We start from the raw sequence: 16,455 nt of genomic DNA on the forward strand, positions 1-16,455 counted from the left end.
GCAGGCTTAACGGTCTGTTTTGGGGCCAGATTCAGTCCCCAGTCTCGGCCTCAGACCTCAGCACAAGTGAGCCCCGGGTGAGGTGACCCCAGGATCGTGAGAAGGTGGGAAGCGTTTTAGAACAGCTCCTGCTGTTAGGCTCCTGAGTCGTCACCCTCGCAAAGCCAGGCCTGTGCGTGTGCTTGGTTCATCTTAGAGCCTCTCTCACTGCTGTGAATGATCTCTTTTTTTAAGGTCCAAGCTGAAGATGGAAGACATCAAAGAAGTAAATAAGGCACTGAAGGTACTGAAGTCTCACGCTGTTAGCATGAGAGCCACCCCGTGACTCTTAGCTCACAGATACCCGCATGCTCCTGGGTTTTCTCCCAATAGCCGGCAAGAAATGTGTGGTTGAGGCGGTCGCCGCTCACTTACAGGTCCGGTGCTGCTCACAGCCACGTCACCGCACTGGGGCGGCAGTGCTGATGAGCGGCAGGCCCTGGCTGGAGCTCTGAGGTCCGATGCCCCTCTGCCGCCCGCTGTCTGTGACAGTTGGCCTACACATCGCAGGGGCCCCAGGGAAGGAAGCAGAAGGTAGCAGAAAGGTCCAGGGATTCTTTTCTTTTAATCCTCGCCTGAGGGTATGTTTATTGATTTTTAGAGAAGGGGGTGGGGAGGAGAAAAAGAAAAACATCGACGTGAGATAGAAACATGGATCAGCTGCTTCCCATACGTACATTTCCTGACTGGGGATAGAAGCTACAACCTCAGCGTGTGCCCTGACTGGAAATCAAACCTGCAATCTTTGGTGTACGCGACGATGCTCCAACCAACCGAGCCACCCAGCCAGGGCCAGGGGTTTCGGTTTGTTTTCTGATGATGACAGATCTTTTCCTCAAAGGGAGGGGCCAGCGGCCGCCCTGCCTCCCTCCAGTGCCCCTGCTGTGTCTGGGGACCACTGAAACCCTGAGTGGGCCAAGTGTCTGCACCATTTGCGGGGAGGGCAGAATGACACCCCTTGGACAGGAATGTGTGCGCCAGGTGACCCTGTGCAGGTGCGAGGCTGGCCTGCTGGCACAGGGACGAGGCCATGAGAAAGGAGGGGCAGGCGCTCCGACTGCCTTCCCCCAGGGCAGTTGAGAGCGAAAGGGACAGCCCACGGCAGGCAGCGGGCAATGGCAGCGGCAGCAGGGCCCAGCAGCTTGCCCACGGGGCCCCGCCGTCCGCTGCGGCAGACACTTGGCAGCTGGGCCCTCAGCTCCAGGGCGTGCAGCTCAGAGGTGGCCAAGGGCCACAGCGCCTGGACTCGGAGCTGCCGTCCGCTGGCTTCAACCTCCCTTGGGCGGCGAGGGCGCCTTGCATGCCCCTGCTGTGGGCTGCCTGCCTGTGTGTCCCCTGCACCGCACACAGCTACCACCACCAGAAAGGGTAACCATGACAGCCTGGGACGTGAGGGCCTATTTCAAAGCCTCAGTTGCTTTCCTCTGCAGAGTGGAGGCACCCGTCTCCCCTCCGGTGCTCTGAGGACCAGGACGGGGGCTTTCCGACGCTGTGGCCGGTGGTTTTTGTCTGGCTAAGAGGGTTGGCCCTTGTCCCCCTGCCAGTCTGGAGGGCTTCGGCCAGGGTTGGGGTTGCAAGCACCAGACCCTGAGCCAGAGGGTGTCACCTGAAAGGAGAGTAACCGGAGGCTGGACAATCTGGCTTGAGGCCCAGGGGCGGTGAGCAAAGGCTGGGAGGCCAGAGCCAGCAGGCAGCCAGTCTGCAGCAGAGTTCTAGCTGCGAGCCAGTCCTCGAGGACCCCAGACCCTGGGCAGCAGGCAGACACAGCTACAGGTCCGTCGGGAGCCGCCATCCATGTGCTTTCCTCCTAGGGCCACGCTTGGCTGAAAGATGACGAAGCGACACGCTGCAAGCAGTGTGAGAAGGAGTTCTCCATCTCGCGGAGGAAGGTGTGTGGGCTGACCTCCCGCGCATGCTCGGGGGCGGGGTTGTGCCCCACGGGGACTCCCCTTCCTCTGGTTTTGCCCCCCCCCACCCCTGTTCAGACTGCCCCGTGCTAGGGGCACCCTGGCCAGCCAGTCACAGGACTTGTCCCCAGCAGTTCTTTCAGTGATTGGTAGGCTCCCTTGGGAGTTGGGCTGCTTGTATACAGAACTGGTTGCGAGTGTTTTGTAACCAACAGGACCAAAGCCTGGCCAAGTTAGTCAAAAACAGGATCTATGGGGAAAGACAGCAGCACGTCTCCAGGCAGGTATTCTGGTAGCACCAGGAGTTTGCAGGCCACCTGGGCAGGGCACTTGCTCCCAGGGACCTACCCCTGGTGAACCTGCTCCTCTGCCCGGGGCCTGCCTTCAGGTTCCAAGAAATTGGCCCAGGATTGGCAGGACAGCACAGGGTGCAGATCCCCTGCACAAACTGGGAGTCCTTACTGAGGGGGAAAGCCTGCCACATTGGTGCCGCCACCTTCCCTGCTGCCACGCGGGTCCACGTTCTAATCTGCCCCCTTTAAATCCTCTGTGGAAAAGCAAAACTCCCAAATCCTAGTCAGCGTGAGCAGCAGGCCGGGCCCTCCTGCACAGGTGCAGACTAGGCAGCTCTGCTTACAAAGCAAGACCCCGCCCCAGAGGCCTTGCATTAGCAGCAGGAACTGCACCCGAGTCAAACAACCTTGAAGACAATCTTGCTCGCATGAGTGCAGGCCCCACAGCTGACACTCTGCGGGTTTTACAGGACCAAACGTGTAAAACTAAAGGTCCAAGTCAGCCCATTTCTCTGGGAATAGTGAACTGAGAGGCTGGGAGTTTTCAGTGGGGGCGTGGCCCGCGTCCCACTGTCCTCTTGTCTGTCCCCCAGCACCACTGCAGGAACTGCGGCCACATCTTCTGCAACACCTGCTCCAGCAATGAGCTGGCCCTGCCCTCCTACCCCAAGCCGGTGCGCGTGTGTGACAGCTGCCACACCCTGCTCCTGCAGCGCTGCTCCTCCTCCACTGGCTCCTGAGGCCTCAGGACAGTGCCCACAAGGCCACAGGGCTTGCGAGGCCAGGTGGCTGGCTCTCTGGGGCACAGGACACCTATCCCCTTCCGAGCTGGCTGGGATGAACTCTGGGTCCAGACCTCCTTCTCATGTGGCTCCATCACTAGTTGAGGGTCAGATTAACTTCACGGTTTTGCTACTGTTTTTCACTTTTCCAAAATTTAACCTGTTCTGCAGTAGCCGTATTAGTTTAGTGAGCAATCAGTTCCTTTCTCTTCCACTGCCCCATGTGCCTTCCCTGCTTGAGTCAAGAAATGGGCCATTTCACACCCTTGTGAGTGTTCATCATTGGCCCTGCAATAAAATTGCTAATTTTTCACCCTTGTGCAGAAAACAAACTTGTGTCACCTTCAGAGTTGGCCTCTGGAGGACGCCTCAGAGCAACCCCCATTCCAGGACAAAAGGCGTTTTGGTGGCTATGTTTGGGGTGTGGGCACAGGAAGTGACCCTAATTAAGCCTCTCAGCAAAGCTCAAAGTTGTTCCCCTTGTATAGGAAGGTGCTGATGATCAACGATGAGATGGAGACACCCCCATATGAAAGCCGGCTCACCCCTCCCCCAGACAGCAGTAACGGCTCAAAGGTTCCAACAGACTGTCAGAACTAGTCCCTCTGTCCTGTCCTGGTCTGGGCGTCAGCCCTCTGGGTTCACCTGGATTCACCTTACTCCCGGCCCCCGCGGTGGACGCCCCTACGCGCTGCCTGTCTGCATCCCCACCAGCCCCTGCGGACCGCTCTTAGCGGGCCAGCCCCGCTGGACGCCCTTGGCTCCCTTCCCGGGACAGCTCTCCCTGCAGAAGGCTCATCCTCAGCCTGGCTCAGGTTCCACATCTGCTGCCCCCTTAAATACATCTTTGTTACAGGTGGGAAACGAGAGGTCTGTGAGGCTAGGTCCCAGGCCCTGTGCAGCAGAGCTCAAAGCTGTGTTTTTCTGCAAGCTGCAGGTTTTCACACCCTATCAGGGAGTCACCCTCTGGCTTTTTAACTATTCAGCGCCCAACTTTTCCTAAAACGCACATACTGCTGCACTGTCCTGAACTGGTCTGGCATTAAATACATGTACCTTGTCTTCAGCGCACCCAATCTGGACTCCAGCTTGCTGGGGACACCTCGGAGCCTCAGCTCTCATCCACACACCCACAAAAGGAAGCCCTTCGGCACTGCTCTGAAGGCTCCCCTGGGCTCGCCCGCCATTGTGCCACACCCTGCAGCCTCCCCTTCACCACACCTGTTTTCTCCCCCACCCCACTCCAAGCAGCAAAGGTTCAGCAAGCATTCTTCACAAGGAATCTTTGTGCCCAAGTCCAATATTTAGCTGCACAGAAGGCAACTTTTTACTCAGACATCAGCCTTCCCCAGACCTGGGCAATGATGGGCAGGTGCCCTAAGACAGTGCTGCTCAGACACGCGCACAGGCCGGCTACCTGGGGGCTGAAGTGGGGGCTTGAGCTAAAATGCAGACTGTGTCTGGAGGTTCTGGTCATTCCTAACAAACTCCAAGGATGCTAGTCCACAGAACCGAGGTTCCTAAGAACCAGAATGTTCTGGGTTAGCTCATTTATTAACTTTACTCCATGTTTCTGGTTCTAGTCCCTTTCCTTCCCTTCCTCCATGTATTTCAACCAAAATGTTCCTTATTTTGAAGTAAAACAAGTTAATGTTTTTGAAACTTCTCCGTGAAACTTTTGAACACGAGCCATCTCCAATCCAGACATTTAAAAGCTCAGCCAAGAACTCAGGCACAACGCTAAGGTTAGACTGTAGCCAAACACCAGTGCTCACTCTGAAAATTATTAATCTCTTAAACCTGCTGCCAAGCGACAAAATCCATTCCAAGTGCAGCACCTGTGTATCCAGAGCCCTGCCCTGGCAGTGTGGAGCAGCAGCGGGGTGCAGCGCAGCGGGGCCGCGGGCCTGCAGGCGCACTGCCCAGCCGCGCTGCCCCGCGACCAGACCCACCAACCTGGACAAAGTAGAAAGCCTTCAGCACAGTCACAAGATGGGAACACACCAGGCCTGTTTAAACCCACGTGCACCGCTTAAATTCTACTCTCAAACCCATTCAGCAATTTTCAACTGGTGTGACAATTTTTATAACATCCAATAGTTGACAAGGGCATTGACCTCTTTCCCCTTAGATTGTCAAATTAAAATGACAAGAGCCGTCTAATAGGAATACGATCTCTTGAACTGTAAATGTCAGTCATATTAACAATTGCATCGGATTGGTCAAACCTTGGTACTAGAAATCCTTATACACCAGCATAGGCAACCTTATTTTTGTCACTTTGAAGCAAAAATGGTTAATTACCGTTATTTTTGTGAATCAAATTACATCTTGTCAGATAAAATTTTTTCTGGTGTGCAGACTTAGTAATCAGCGTGTGCTGTGAAATGGAAAAGGTCAAAACAGCTGGCCTAGAGGGATGGTGAATGGTCATTTCCACACTGCAGTGAAATACGTATGTAGAGAGTCTGGAACTACACTTACGACTTCCTTAATGCTGTTATTTTCAAGCAAGTGTCAAATTTGAGACCTAATCCAGATTGCATCAATGATTTAAACTAAACTAGTCATTTTTACTTAATATGTAGTATTCTACCTCAGAGCTTTACAAGTAATTTTGCTCCAAGTGGTCTTGGATTTTTAGGAATGACGTAAAAATATAAAGATTAAAACATCTAGCTCCTAGAAAACACTTCATTTTAGAATGCAGAAAACGTCATTCAAGCCCTGGCTGGGTAGATCAGTTGGTTAAAGTGTCATCCCGAGGTTGTGGGTTTGATGACCAATCAGGGCACATGCAGGAAATCAACCAGTGAACACACTGATGTTTCCCTCCAACACCATAAGAAACTGAAAGACGCCACCCAACTGCGAAGGGCAGCTCCAGCCACCCCTTAGCCTGCAGCACTTCCTTCGCAGCCATGCTGGAAAGCCTCCACAGGACATGCAGCATGCAGTGAGGACGCTTCCACCTCTGCGTTGTGCAAGTGCTTAGCAAGTCAAGGGCAGTTCGTATCAGGGTCCGTGCAGCCCGGAACCCAAAGCTCCAATTACCTTCAGTTGTACTGGAGGGAGCCGGAAGACATCTACACAACAGCCTCTGCCACAGCCAGGGACATGGGCCACTGTCACCTACGCCCCAGGCAGGAACAGAGCACCAAGAAACAGTCCACATGACACTGAAGCACAGACAAGACAAAGTGCAGTTTTTAAAAGGAAGATTTATTTGACAAGTTTCACTTAGCGCAATACACCTAAAAGGAAATCACAATACAATGAAAGATTTAAATCAAGGCCTTGGAATTTCATACAAACACCAAGACCGAAATCCTAAAGTATTGGTATTGCGTCTCAAATTCTCCCGATTAACTTAGGGGGAAGAAAGAAAAGCTTAAACTTACGTGCCTTAGAAGTTATTAAATGAAAACTAGAATTAACAAACATGCCAAATATTTCACTTTTAATTGTAGAGACAGCTCCTATATTGAGTTTTACAAAAAAAAAAAAAAGCATGTTTTTCAACATGCTTCCAAACAGTGTCCAATGTAATGTGGTATAAGAGCAACATTTAACATAATTCAACTGCTTTAACCTAAATATACTTACTGCTTAAGTACATCCTACAATAGAACTAACTTGAGAAAAGCTAAAAATTGTTTAACAGTTATAGTTTACTCAACTTAGCTGTTACATCCTAGATATTTGTGTTCAAAAATACTGAACCTTAAGTCTTTAAAACAATCCTGATTTCCACTTAAAGCATATATCACAAGCTGGTATTGCAAAACTGTTAAACTTAAGTGTCGTGGTTTTTTGTTTTTTTTTGTTTTTCCATTAATGTGACCAAGAGTCAGCGACAAGGATCAATTACATTCCCCATCCACCACTCATACTGGACATGCTAGACATCCCTCCCATTCCGTTCACTCCCACAGATGCACGACTTCCACTACTGTAGTAGCTGCTGTTCACTGCTCCTTGGCTGCCTGCAAAGAGATCATTTTGACAAGTCAGGAGAAGTATCACATGATTAGTCAAGTAAAATATAGCATTCCAGGAAAAAGTTTAAAAAAGTATACGAGTACAAATGGCTGCTGTCCAAGTGGCGAGAAGCATGTTTGGGAAAGGGGACTCCCGACTCCAAACAAGTCTCAGTTAATCCCTTCTCTCTGCAGTACCAACTTGCCAGACTCTTGCTTGTGCTACCATTTAAAACGGATACTTCAGGATCAACATGGAAAATTAAGTTTAAAGGAAAACTAGTGTTTTTCAAAAATTGCAAAATTACTTCATGTTTTTAAAACTAAACAAGGCACTTTTAAAAAATTTACCATAAACATTCACAATGTGTCCATCAAATGGCGTGTGTATGAATAGGGAGCACAGGGGCAGTCTCTTGCTTTTCCTATTCATGGTGGGCAGGAAGTGAGACAACAACGTGGGACTAAAGGCAACTCACTGTGCCCAAAATGGCAGCCTCCATGGAGTTAAGTCAGAGCCATTGACTGCTATAGAAATAGTATTAGCACAACATTATCAGTATTTGCTATTGGGAATTTAAATTATATTTTTTGAGAAAATATTTACCTATGCAATGTTTGATTGAAAATCACTGGAGTTTTCCTGTAAAACTTGGTCTGCAAAAGGATTTTGTAGGGTAAGACTATAATACCAAAATCACCATTCTTTAGACCAATTGAAAAAAAATAAATAAAACCAATCCTAGGTTAACTGACTAGTAAATACAGTTTTAAACCCAACCACCATTTTACTATTTTAAATTCTCCCTCCATCTAAAATGGATTTAACGCTAACCAAAAGGCAGAAAAAAAAAATCAGCTTAATGTTTTCATAAGTGGAGGCAGATGTTTTCTAGATCGACATTATTCCAAGTTGCATATTTAATTTATAAAACACTTCCCCCTCCCAATGACTGGTTCTGAAAGTTAAACTATTAAAAAGTTATATAATAGGATCAAAAGCATACACTTAATAAACCAATTTCATCAAAAAAAGGGCCTACGCATTCCCCCAACTAAAGAAATCTACCTAAAACCTATTGTAAGTATATTAAGCACACACTTACCATATCCGCTCATGCTGCTCTGGCCACCATAGCCGCCTCCATAACCACCACTCAGCTGCTGGCTGGCTGGGCCACCGTAACTGGACTGGTTTGCTGTTAAGTTAAGAGACCATTAGAACCTTATCCACTATGTAATGTGGTACCTGGTGGTACCGGGCTTGTAATTCTAAATCTACAATTTTCAGTCTTGATCTTACACTATTACCCTCTGCTTATTTTCTATGAACAGACTACCTTTCTATTCATCATTTGAACTAGTCAAACATTTATAAACCAACTGGCCAACAGTATACAAATCAGGACTAAATCCACATTCCATAGAGGCATTCTGAGACAACTATGAAACTGCTTTACTGGATTTAGTGGGGTTGTTCCCCATAATTAGATATATTAAGGTTATGTCAATACACACAGGTATCACTGTACACCTAAATTATGCCCAACTAATTATGCCCAGAAATTTAAGTTATTCTGATCCCGTGCTTTTTACTGTTTAGACTTATATATTATAGGTCATTCAACTAGTTTCTTTAATGCCCTCCCCCAAAAGTACTTAAAAACTAATTAGTTATCTATTCTAGACAGTTTTATGTAACTCAAGGATTTAAGTCAGACACAAAATTCAAATCAAAACTTCTTCCTTTGCTTAACTTAATTATGCTAAACTCATTAATATAAATTAACTTATATAATTGACTTATACAAATATATAAATGTTTTGGTTTTTAAAAAAACTAACGATATTTACACAAGCCCATGCCTCCCATCATTTGGCTACCATAAGCACCACCGCTTGCTCCTGCTGTAGAATTCAAGAAGAGTTCTACATATCTGTGTTCTGAAATGAGAGAAAAGGTATACAAGGTTAGCTTAAAAAAAAGACACTAAAGTGATATTTACACAAACCCATGCCTCCTAGCATTTGGCTACCGTAAGCACCACCGCTTGCTCCTGCTGTAGAATTCAAGAAGAGTTCTACATATCTGTGTTCTGAAATGAGAAAAAAAGAGTTTGAAAATGTTTGTTGGTGAAAGAAGATAAACATTAAATTCTTAAACAAGAAGATCTGAACTTCAAATACGTTTTTGGCTTAAAAAAAAACAACCCACGATTCTAGCTGCTTCATTCAGGTGATTTACTTTTAAACTATGCAACTTTCCAAAAGTCGTCTTTTGTTTTAAACATTCACTTAAGTTGCTTTAAGTTTATTAAGGATATACTTCAAGTCAATGTTTATTATCACAAATCCTTTTCGGTCAAGTAACTTTAAAAACCCACAGAAGTTTTTTAAACACATCCCCAAGAACTAACCTATTATAGATCAGCAAATTTCTCATACATCCTCACTATTCTTCTATCATAAATGTTAATCACTCGACCACCTGTGAAGAGTCCCCAAAAGCCCAGGCTGGGTAGCTCAGTTAATTAGAGAGAGCACTGTCCCAATTCACCAAGGTTGAAGGTTCAATCCCTAATCAGGGCACACACAGGAATCAACTACTGAATGTATCAATAAGTGAAACAACAAATCAATCTCTCTCTCTAAAACCCATTAAATAGAGTCCCCAAGAAATTTAAATCACACTTACGCATATTTGCTTTGTCTTTCGACATAGCTGCCACAGCATCTTCGTGAGTTGCAAACTCGACATCTGCTTCACCAGTTACTCTGCCATCAGGACCAATTTCAATATGTACTCTCACAGGGTTGAGCGGTGAAAAAAACTAAATACAAGGTATTTCAGAGAATGAAGTCAACTTTCTAATGTTACAAAAAATTTGTAACATGCTGTTTTCACTTAAGCAGAGTAAGGACCCAGTTTTTACTGCTATACCAATAGCTGACTTGTGAATTCATCTTGCACTTACATTATAAATGTCATTCTCAGTAGCTCTGTAAGGTAATCCCCGCATGTGTACACAGTGTCCAGTTGTGCTCTGGAAAGTAGAGCCACCATCTCCATATCTGTGGTCAGACATTCCTGAAAAACAGTAATTGAGGTCTAGATGGAAAAGAGTGTAGGTATCCTCCAGTTGAGAAATTCAATTCTTACCTTACCTCTTCCAAATCTATCTGACCCAAAACCATAGCCATCATTATAGCCATTGTAATCATCATAGCCTCCATAACCTGAAAGACAAAAAGTACAATCAAATCAAATAAAAATCACAAAGAACCACCCTCGTGACACCTGCATATTCTCACGTACCTCCACCATAAGCACCACGCCTCATCCTCTCAAAGCCAGCTCCTCTGCCAATGCTGTTATACCCTCTGCCAGCCCCAGGTCTGTCATAGGGACCTGGCCGCTGCATGGCCATAAGCTTTCGTGGTGGATCATAATGAGTTCTAACTTCAGCACGACTGCTCTTAAAGATTTCGATATACCTAAAGCATTGTTCACGAGGGAAGGGAATGAGGAGGGGAGAGAAAACATTAGTTCATGTCATACAGGTATTTAGTTACACAAGAAAACAATGTAGTCATAGCCATGAAACTGACTAATATTTAAAGCCAGATTTCTTATATTTGCATAGGCAATGACCAGAAATTCACTCAATTGTAACATTACTTTACGTAAACTTTACAGAAAACTCACTCCTCCACGGCAGAGAGCCCACCCTTAGGGGTAGAGAGGAGTACTGTAAATATTTTAGGAGGGAAAGAATTCCGCTCAACTTTCAACACTTTGTATCTTAAATCCTTTGGCAGCATGTATAGCAAGTAGGCTAAAAAGCCAGCCTCCGCCAACAGTCTAGCCCACACTACACATTTCCTTTTGCCAACAAATACCCCAGCCTATGCTTTTAGTAGGAATCAGCATAGGTAAGCGCATGCTTCAATGAAAAATAGTCACAAGCAAAGAGAATAAAACCTTTTGTGACAATTTCTTGAAAGCTATGCTTATTAATACATATGCAGAATATTTATACAGCAAGAAAGATTGTTGCATTTCAACTTTAAAAACAAGATCAGAAAGTATCACATTTTCTTATGGTAATATTAATTTACTATGTGGGTGTTATTACAGCTAAAGCCACATTTGCATTACATTTTTTTTTAAAGCCATAGTCTCTCAACTCAATTGACTGGGGTTAAGTAGGAATTTGACAAAATTGTGAAGTAAACCGAATCAACTGAGGACAATTTTAGAACCTATAATTTACTTTGAATGCATTGTCGGACTCTGACATAGGTAAAGTTTGAAAATTGTGGCCAAACATCAATTATTTGGGACCAAGAAATAGATTGATTTCTTCTAAGCAGAGAGAATATGGATTTAATTGTTTACCATAAGAAAAGTGACAAATCCAACCAACCATCCATCCCCACCTGTGCCCTATTCTTTCCTTGTGTTTCTTTAGAGCCTTTTCAGCTATTTCCTGTGAAGCAAACTGCACGAAGGCCTCCCCCGTACTCCTCCCCTGGAAGTCCACCGGCAATGTTATCCCATTTGGCACGATTTCCAACCCTTCAACCCAAGGACAAATAACCCCAGTAGGGGGGCAATATTAACATCACAAGCCCAGAAATGATTCTTCTTATAGCTTTAAATAAACCAGAATTTTAACTTTAGGTGAACGGTATGCTTTCAACAAGTACTTTTTAAAATATGCATTGCAGTAATAAGAAGTTCCATTATTACTAAGTATAACAATTCTTAACACACCCCATGGCACAGAATTTAAGGAAAAAACTTGAACACAGGATGCATCAAGAATTCAACAATTACAAACACTCTTATGTATTTAACTTAATGTTGAAATTATACAAGAATTAAATAAAGTTTCAAGCATTAAATACAACAGTTTTAGTAAATTCAAGAAACACCTTTTACCTTACTTTATAGTTCAACGTTTTAAGTTAGTGGAACTTCAAAATTTAAAAAACTTAACACATTTAAACATTTTATACACAAATTGAAACATTGCTTAAGTATATATCATCGACAAACATATGATCTAAACTTGCAACAAACAACTGCTCTAGACAGCACAGGCATGCAGCTTATGCTCTAACAGTAGCTCATGATTCACTTCTGGAAATTCCGTCTATGAAAAATCCTTTCCGTGGATACATTCCCAAGCTTACAAAAAGGGCTTAAAGCACTTTCCTAGAAGATATGAAATTATGTTCATATTTAACGTTGACAGCATTAAATTCTCACCAATTTAGACAAAACAATCAAAACAAACTTCATTTCAAAAATTCTGGCAAAATATTAGGACTTGATACATATCTAACAGTTAGAATTGTAATACATACTGCCCTAAACCATGAAAGGATTTCTTGTTATTAATTCCAGTTTATCACATCATGAATATCAAGTAATAGTACTTAAGATATATGATTGAACATTCTACTAAACATACAACTTAAATCAGCTCTTCAGCATAAAAACATTCAAATACTTTAGGCCCAAAACAACTTTAAAACACTTTCTGTATTTCAGATACTAAGACTATACATTCAACCTCTTCTCTGACTTTCAATTAAGCTTAGAATTCTGTGTCTGGCTAAACCAGAAGCTGCCTTCAGTTCTTCTGCATAATTAGAATTAGGCCATTAGAGACATTTCTGGTCCCAGCACTCAATGTGTCTTAATCTATAGACACCTGCCATAAATTACATCACCTAACTCATACTGATCTAATATAAAGGGATCTTACCTTTAACTTGAAGTACTTTGCTGAACAGCATTGTGAGGAAAGTAGTTAACCTGTTGAGGACAACCCTCAAAGATCTACTCTGAACTACAACACTAAATATAGGCAAAGTTAGCATTTTTGAGGTACTTAATTTCCACCATTAAGATGGGCATAAATTATTTGAAGGTCTCCAGGAAGAAGAAAACATTAATTCATCTGCATATACTCAGCAACCTGTTTAAGTATCTAAGCTACACAACTTTAAGGTCTATTGAATCATGTTGCCAGAAGCTAGCCGAAATTCACTGCTCAGCAACAAACACGACTACATACCTGAGAAGAACTGAACAATTTCTTCCTTGCTACATCCAAAGGGCAGTCCTCTAAGCCGCACAAAGCCATCATTGGCCGTGTCAGGACTATTTGGACCAGTATGCTTCAACACCCAATCCATTTCAACGTTGTTTGACTTGAATACTGAAAGAGGTGCTTAGAATTAGTCAATTTTGGAAAGTTAGAAAACAAAGTTCAGACTTCCTGGGTCTTTAGATAATCTAGGAAGAGCTGCCACAAACTCCCTTAGGTGACCATTTCCATGCGGTCAAATACCTAAAATTCAGAAGGGGTAAAATAAATCTCTCTGTTTAATGTTTTTACTGTTACTAGGGCAACATAAATCAAACCTTCAACATATCTGTGTCCCATAGTTTCTCTGTCTTTTTTCAGGGCCAATTTGACGTCCTCTTCTGATTCAAGTTCAACAAAAGCCTCGCCACTCGGTCTGCCTTCTCTGGTGTAGATGAAACGAATACCTTGAGCCCCATTTTGAATTTTGCAGTCTGGAAAGAAAACAACCGTTAATACAGAATTTAAAACTTAAAACCACCTCTGGGTGATACAGATGAAATGTCTATCCATGCCCCTACTGCACAGCAGACTCCATGCGAAGACTAAAATGACCAAGGTATTACTGACTCCCTAGTCTCTTTATTAATAATTTAGCAGTTATCTCCAAATCAAACTTTATTCCCGAAGTGATACATCCCCAGCCATCAAATAAAATTCGATATTCAAAGCAATTTCTTAACAAAAGCCTCCAAGTTCTCACTACCCATGTGTCTCCATTTGTAACTTCTAAGTCTCGATCTTGTTATTTAAATGCATTTTCTGAATATACTTAGTATCAACTTTTGACCATTTTACTTTATTAGCAACAACATCACAATCCATATTTCAGAGCCAATACTCACCTGAAAGGGATCTATGTTACAAAGCTAAAGTGCTCCAAGTTGCACCGCTGAAGCCAAACCCAGTCCTGCCCACTGCAAGGTGGCTTCCAGTGTACTTGGTTCTTGTTTTACAGGTCGTTTTCCGTTACCAACACTAAATTCAGATAGTAAATCAATACTACACAGGTGTCCTTCCAAAACCTGTAGAGTTCTTCCAAATCAATCTTTTATCAGTCTAGTGTTACACCAATGGGAACAAGGGCATCATGGCAGAAATTATTCAGGAAACCTACATACTTGGCAAAAAAAGCTACTAGGCAAGTACAGTTGCCTCGGCTTCAGCGTCCTCAACTGTCAAGTGAGCCAGATCAAGAACCAGATGAACAGTAACTAAATCACCCAATCTTGATTAGGAAAACTGTCTAAATTAAGAAGCGACAGTTCAACTCTATGAACCAAAACGTCCCCTTTTCAAGGACATGCTGAAACAGTAAAGTTGTCATATTCTAAGGTTTTCCAAAATATTACTATTATGTGCCCAACCACTAGGCAATTTTCTTAAGGCTGAGGGGGAACCCCAATTTATCTTTTCGAAGACATCCACAGAAAGGCTAGCGATTAAAGGCAGGTGAAGGGAAAACGCCGCGGAGAAGCCGCAGGCCCCGAGCGCGCCGGAAGGCGGGAGGGCGGGGCTTCCGCGGTTTCCATTGCGCAACGGCGGCCGCCCGGCGCCAGCAGTCCGGCGGGAAGGGCTGCGCCCGCGCCCGCGCCCCGCCAGGGGGCGCCCCGGGCCCGGCCCGGCCCGGCCCTCCCCGCGCGGCCGCCTCCCCGCGCGGCCGCCCCGCGGCCCTGACTGCGAACTCCCGCCTCCACTTCAAACTCACCAGAAAAAAAACGCTGCACTTCATCCGCCGAGCAAGACCAGGGCAAGCCCCGAACCTTCACCACGAACCCCTCTCCGCCTTCGGTGCCCAACATCATCGTCTCCCGGTGGGTCTTGGCGTCGAAACGAACTGCAAAGAGGGGATAAGGGTGAGACCTGCGGATTGTTCGAACGGCTGCCTGCCGCCTGCGAGGTACCCCCGGAAACGCGGCGCCTCAGGAAGCGCAAGCCCGTGCCCAAGTCCCAACCCCAGGGACTCCAACACCCAACACCCAACACCCCCTTAAGCCAGAGGAAGGGCCGCCCAAGACGTCCTGGGCACTAGTTACCCGGATCCCCAGTCGCAGGGCGCCCGGCTGAGCGCCAGCGTGGAGGCAGGGAAATGGCGGCCGCGCTTCCGCTCCGCCTCCTCAGAATCTCACACAATAGAGACGGCGCGGCCTGCAGGCCCAGCGGCCCTGCCACTGCTCGGCGAGCCACTCCTAGCTCCCTGCGGCAGCCCGCACCTTGCGAAGGCCCCCCCAGGCTCTACAGAGATCTGGGGGCAAGCAATCCTCGCAAAAACGGCATCCTCAGGGGCCCGGGGCCGGCACACATCGAGCAACAAACACTCACCTACTCAAACGACTTCAGCGTGGCTGAGCGAAATGGCCAGCGGGCGCCTGCGCAACCTAAATAAGGCCCTTTGAACACGCTCTGCGCAAGCGCAGACCGATACCCGCACCGCCCCCTTGCGTCACACAGAGCTCAAACGCAGGCGTACTTTTAAGAGCCGCCCACCTCCAACCAGCATGTTATTGTGCCCAGGCGTTTGTGCCTCAGCCCCTCCCACCTGCGTAAACCCTTTGGGCTTTTTTGCGCCTGCGCTTTGTCGCGATTATTGAACACCGAACCTCAGCGGTTTAGGAGCCAGTTTCCTGCGCATGCGCCTTCCTTCAAACCGTTCTCTCGCTTTACCCGCCAGAGTGGGGGAGGGGAATGGCGGCAGTCAGTTCCCTATAGGGGCGGTAGGATAATGCCCAGCTCTGGGTGGGGCTGAGGTGGCCGTCTTTCTGCCCGTACCCCCGGCCTATAAATCGCGGTCCTGGCCGGCCCGAAAAGACAGGAGCTCCCCACCCTCTCTACCCTCTTTCTCCCCAGAGCCTCCCTGACAGCACTAGGGCCTCTCCTGAGGGCCGCGGACCTGCGCACGCTGCTTGCCCAAGCCACTCCCGCGGCGTCTGGAGCTAGCCCCAGCAAGTGTGCCTCCAGTCCCCCTTACCTGCTGCTGACGGGCCTGGGGCCCCGGCCCGCGCGGGGTCCCGGTGCCCCTGCCTCAGGCCCGTACCCCGCTTTTCCCCTAGAGAACTCACACCCTACGATCCCCGCTGCCCCACCGGAGGGTCCGCGGGCGTCTCCCACGAGGTGTGGCCGGATGCCGCGTCCCGCGGCGCAGCGCGAGCGCGGGAGGAGCCGCAGGTGCGCGCCGGGCTCTGCCGTCCCGAAAGGATTCCCTCTTAATGCTCCCAAGGCTATATAAACGGTTACGTCCGTTTACCGGGTGGAGGCCCTCAGTTCTGCGAGCCCCCGGGGTCACCCTGTGTGTG

At 46.7% G+C, this 16,455-nt stretch overlaps 2 protein-coding genes across 5 annotated transcripts in view; one reads left to right on the top strand and one right to left on the bottom strand.

The window, feature by feature from the left end:
* The window catches only part of RUFY1 (RUN and FYVE domain containing 1), a 60,330-nt gene extending 56,977 nt beyond the window's left edge, over positions 1-3,353 (top strand). The window contains exons 16-18 of the mRNA XM_054566264.1: positions 235-283; positions 1,851-1,928; positions 2,833-3,353. Of these exons, the coding sequence (XP_054422239.1) occupies positions 235-283; positions 1,851-1,928; positions 2,833-2,979 (274 nt within the window). The 3' untranslated portion in view covers positions 2,980-3,353. The remainder of the gene's footprint in view (positions 1-234; positions 284-1,850; positions 1,929-2,832) is intronic.
* A 2,874-nt stretch (positions 3,354-6,227) lies between these two features.
* HNRNPH1 (heterogeneous nuclear ribonucleoprotein H1) lies at positions 6,228-16,149 on the bottom strand. Of its 4 annotated transcripts, none has more exons than XM_054566267.1 (14): positions 16,131-16,149; positions 14,871-14,999; positions 13,441-13,596; positions 13,091-13,234; positions 11,442-11,580; positions 10,318-10,496; positions 10,167-10,238; positions 9,977-10,110; positions 9,697-9,832; positions 9,038-9,097; positions 8,856-8,945; positions 8,108-8,200; positions 7,609-7,658; positions 6,228-7,007 (listed from the first exon to the last, which is right to left on the bottom strand). In XM_054566267.1, exons 2-13 carry the CDS (start codon positions 14,965-14,967, stop codon positions 7,609-7,611), a joined length of 1,350 nt encoding a protein of 449 aa, XP_054422242.1. In that variant the 5' UTR covers positions 14,968-14,999; positions 16,131-16,149; the 3' UTR covers positions 6,228-7,007. The 4 variants fall into 4 exon arrangements, with proteins under 4 accessions (XP_054422242.1, XP_054422240.1, XP_054422243.1 ...); XM_054566265.1 differs by lacking the exon at positions 16,131-16,149 and adding an exon at positions 15,485-15,557; XM_054566268.1 differs by lacking the exons at positions 8,856-8,945; positions 16,131-16,149 and adding an exon at positions 15,199-15,217 and having other exon boundaries at positions 9,008-9,097.
* Positions 16,150-16,455: the final 306 nt, after the last annotated feature.

This window comes from Pteronotus mesoamericanus, unplaced genomic scaffold (assembly GCF_021234165.1).
Source record: "Pteronotus mesoamericanus isolate MK-2021 breed Mesoamerican mustached bat unplaced genomic scaffold, CSHL_Meso_final contig_171, whole genome shotgun sequence".
NCBI lineage: Eukaryota > Metazoa > Chordata > Mammalia > Chiroptera > Mormoopidae > Pteronotus > Pteronotus mesoamericanus.

What these genes read in the sequence shown, in the direction of transcription:
- HNRNPH1 (XM_054566267.1), bottom strand. Translation starts at nt 14,967, where the DNA reads ATGATGTTGGGCACCGAAGGCGGAGAGGGGTTCGTGGTGAAGGTTCGG. An exon ending in GTCAGATAGATTTGGAAGAG is followed by an intron (nt 10,111 to 10,166) that starts GTAAGGTAAGAA and finishes TTTTCCATCTAG; the next exon opens with ACCTCAATTACTGTTTTTCA. An exon ending in GATGGGAGGCATGGGCTTGT is followed by an intron (nt 8,201 to 8,855) that starts GTAAATATCGTT and finishes TTAACTTAACAG; the next exon opens with CAAACCAGTCCAGTTACGGT.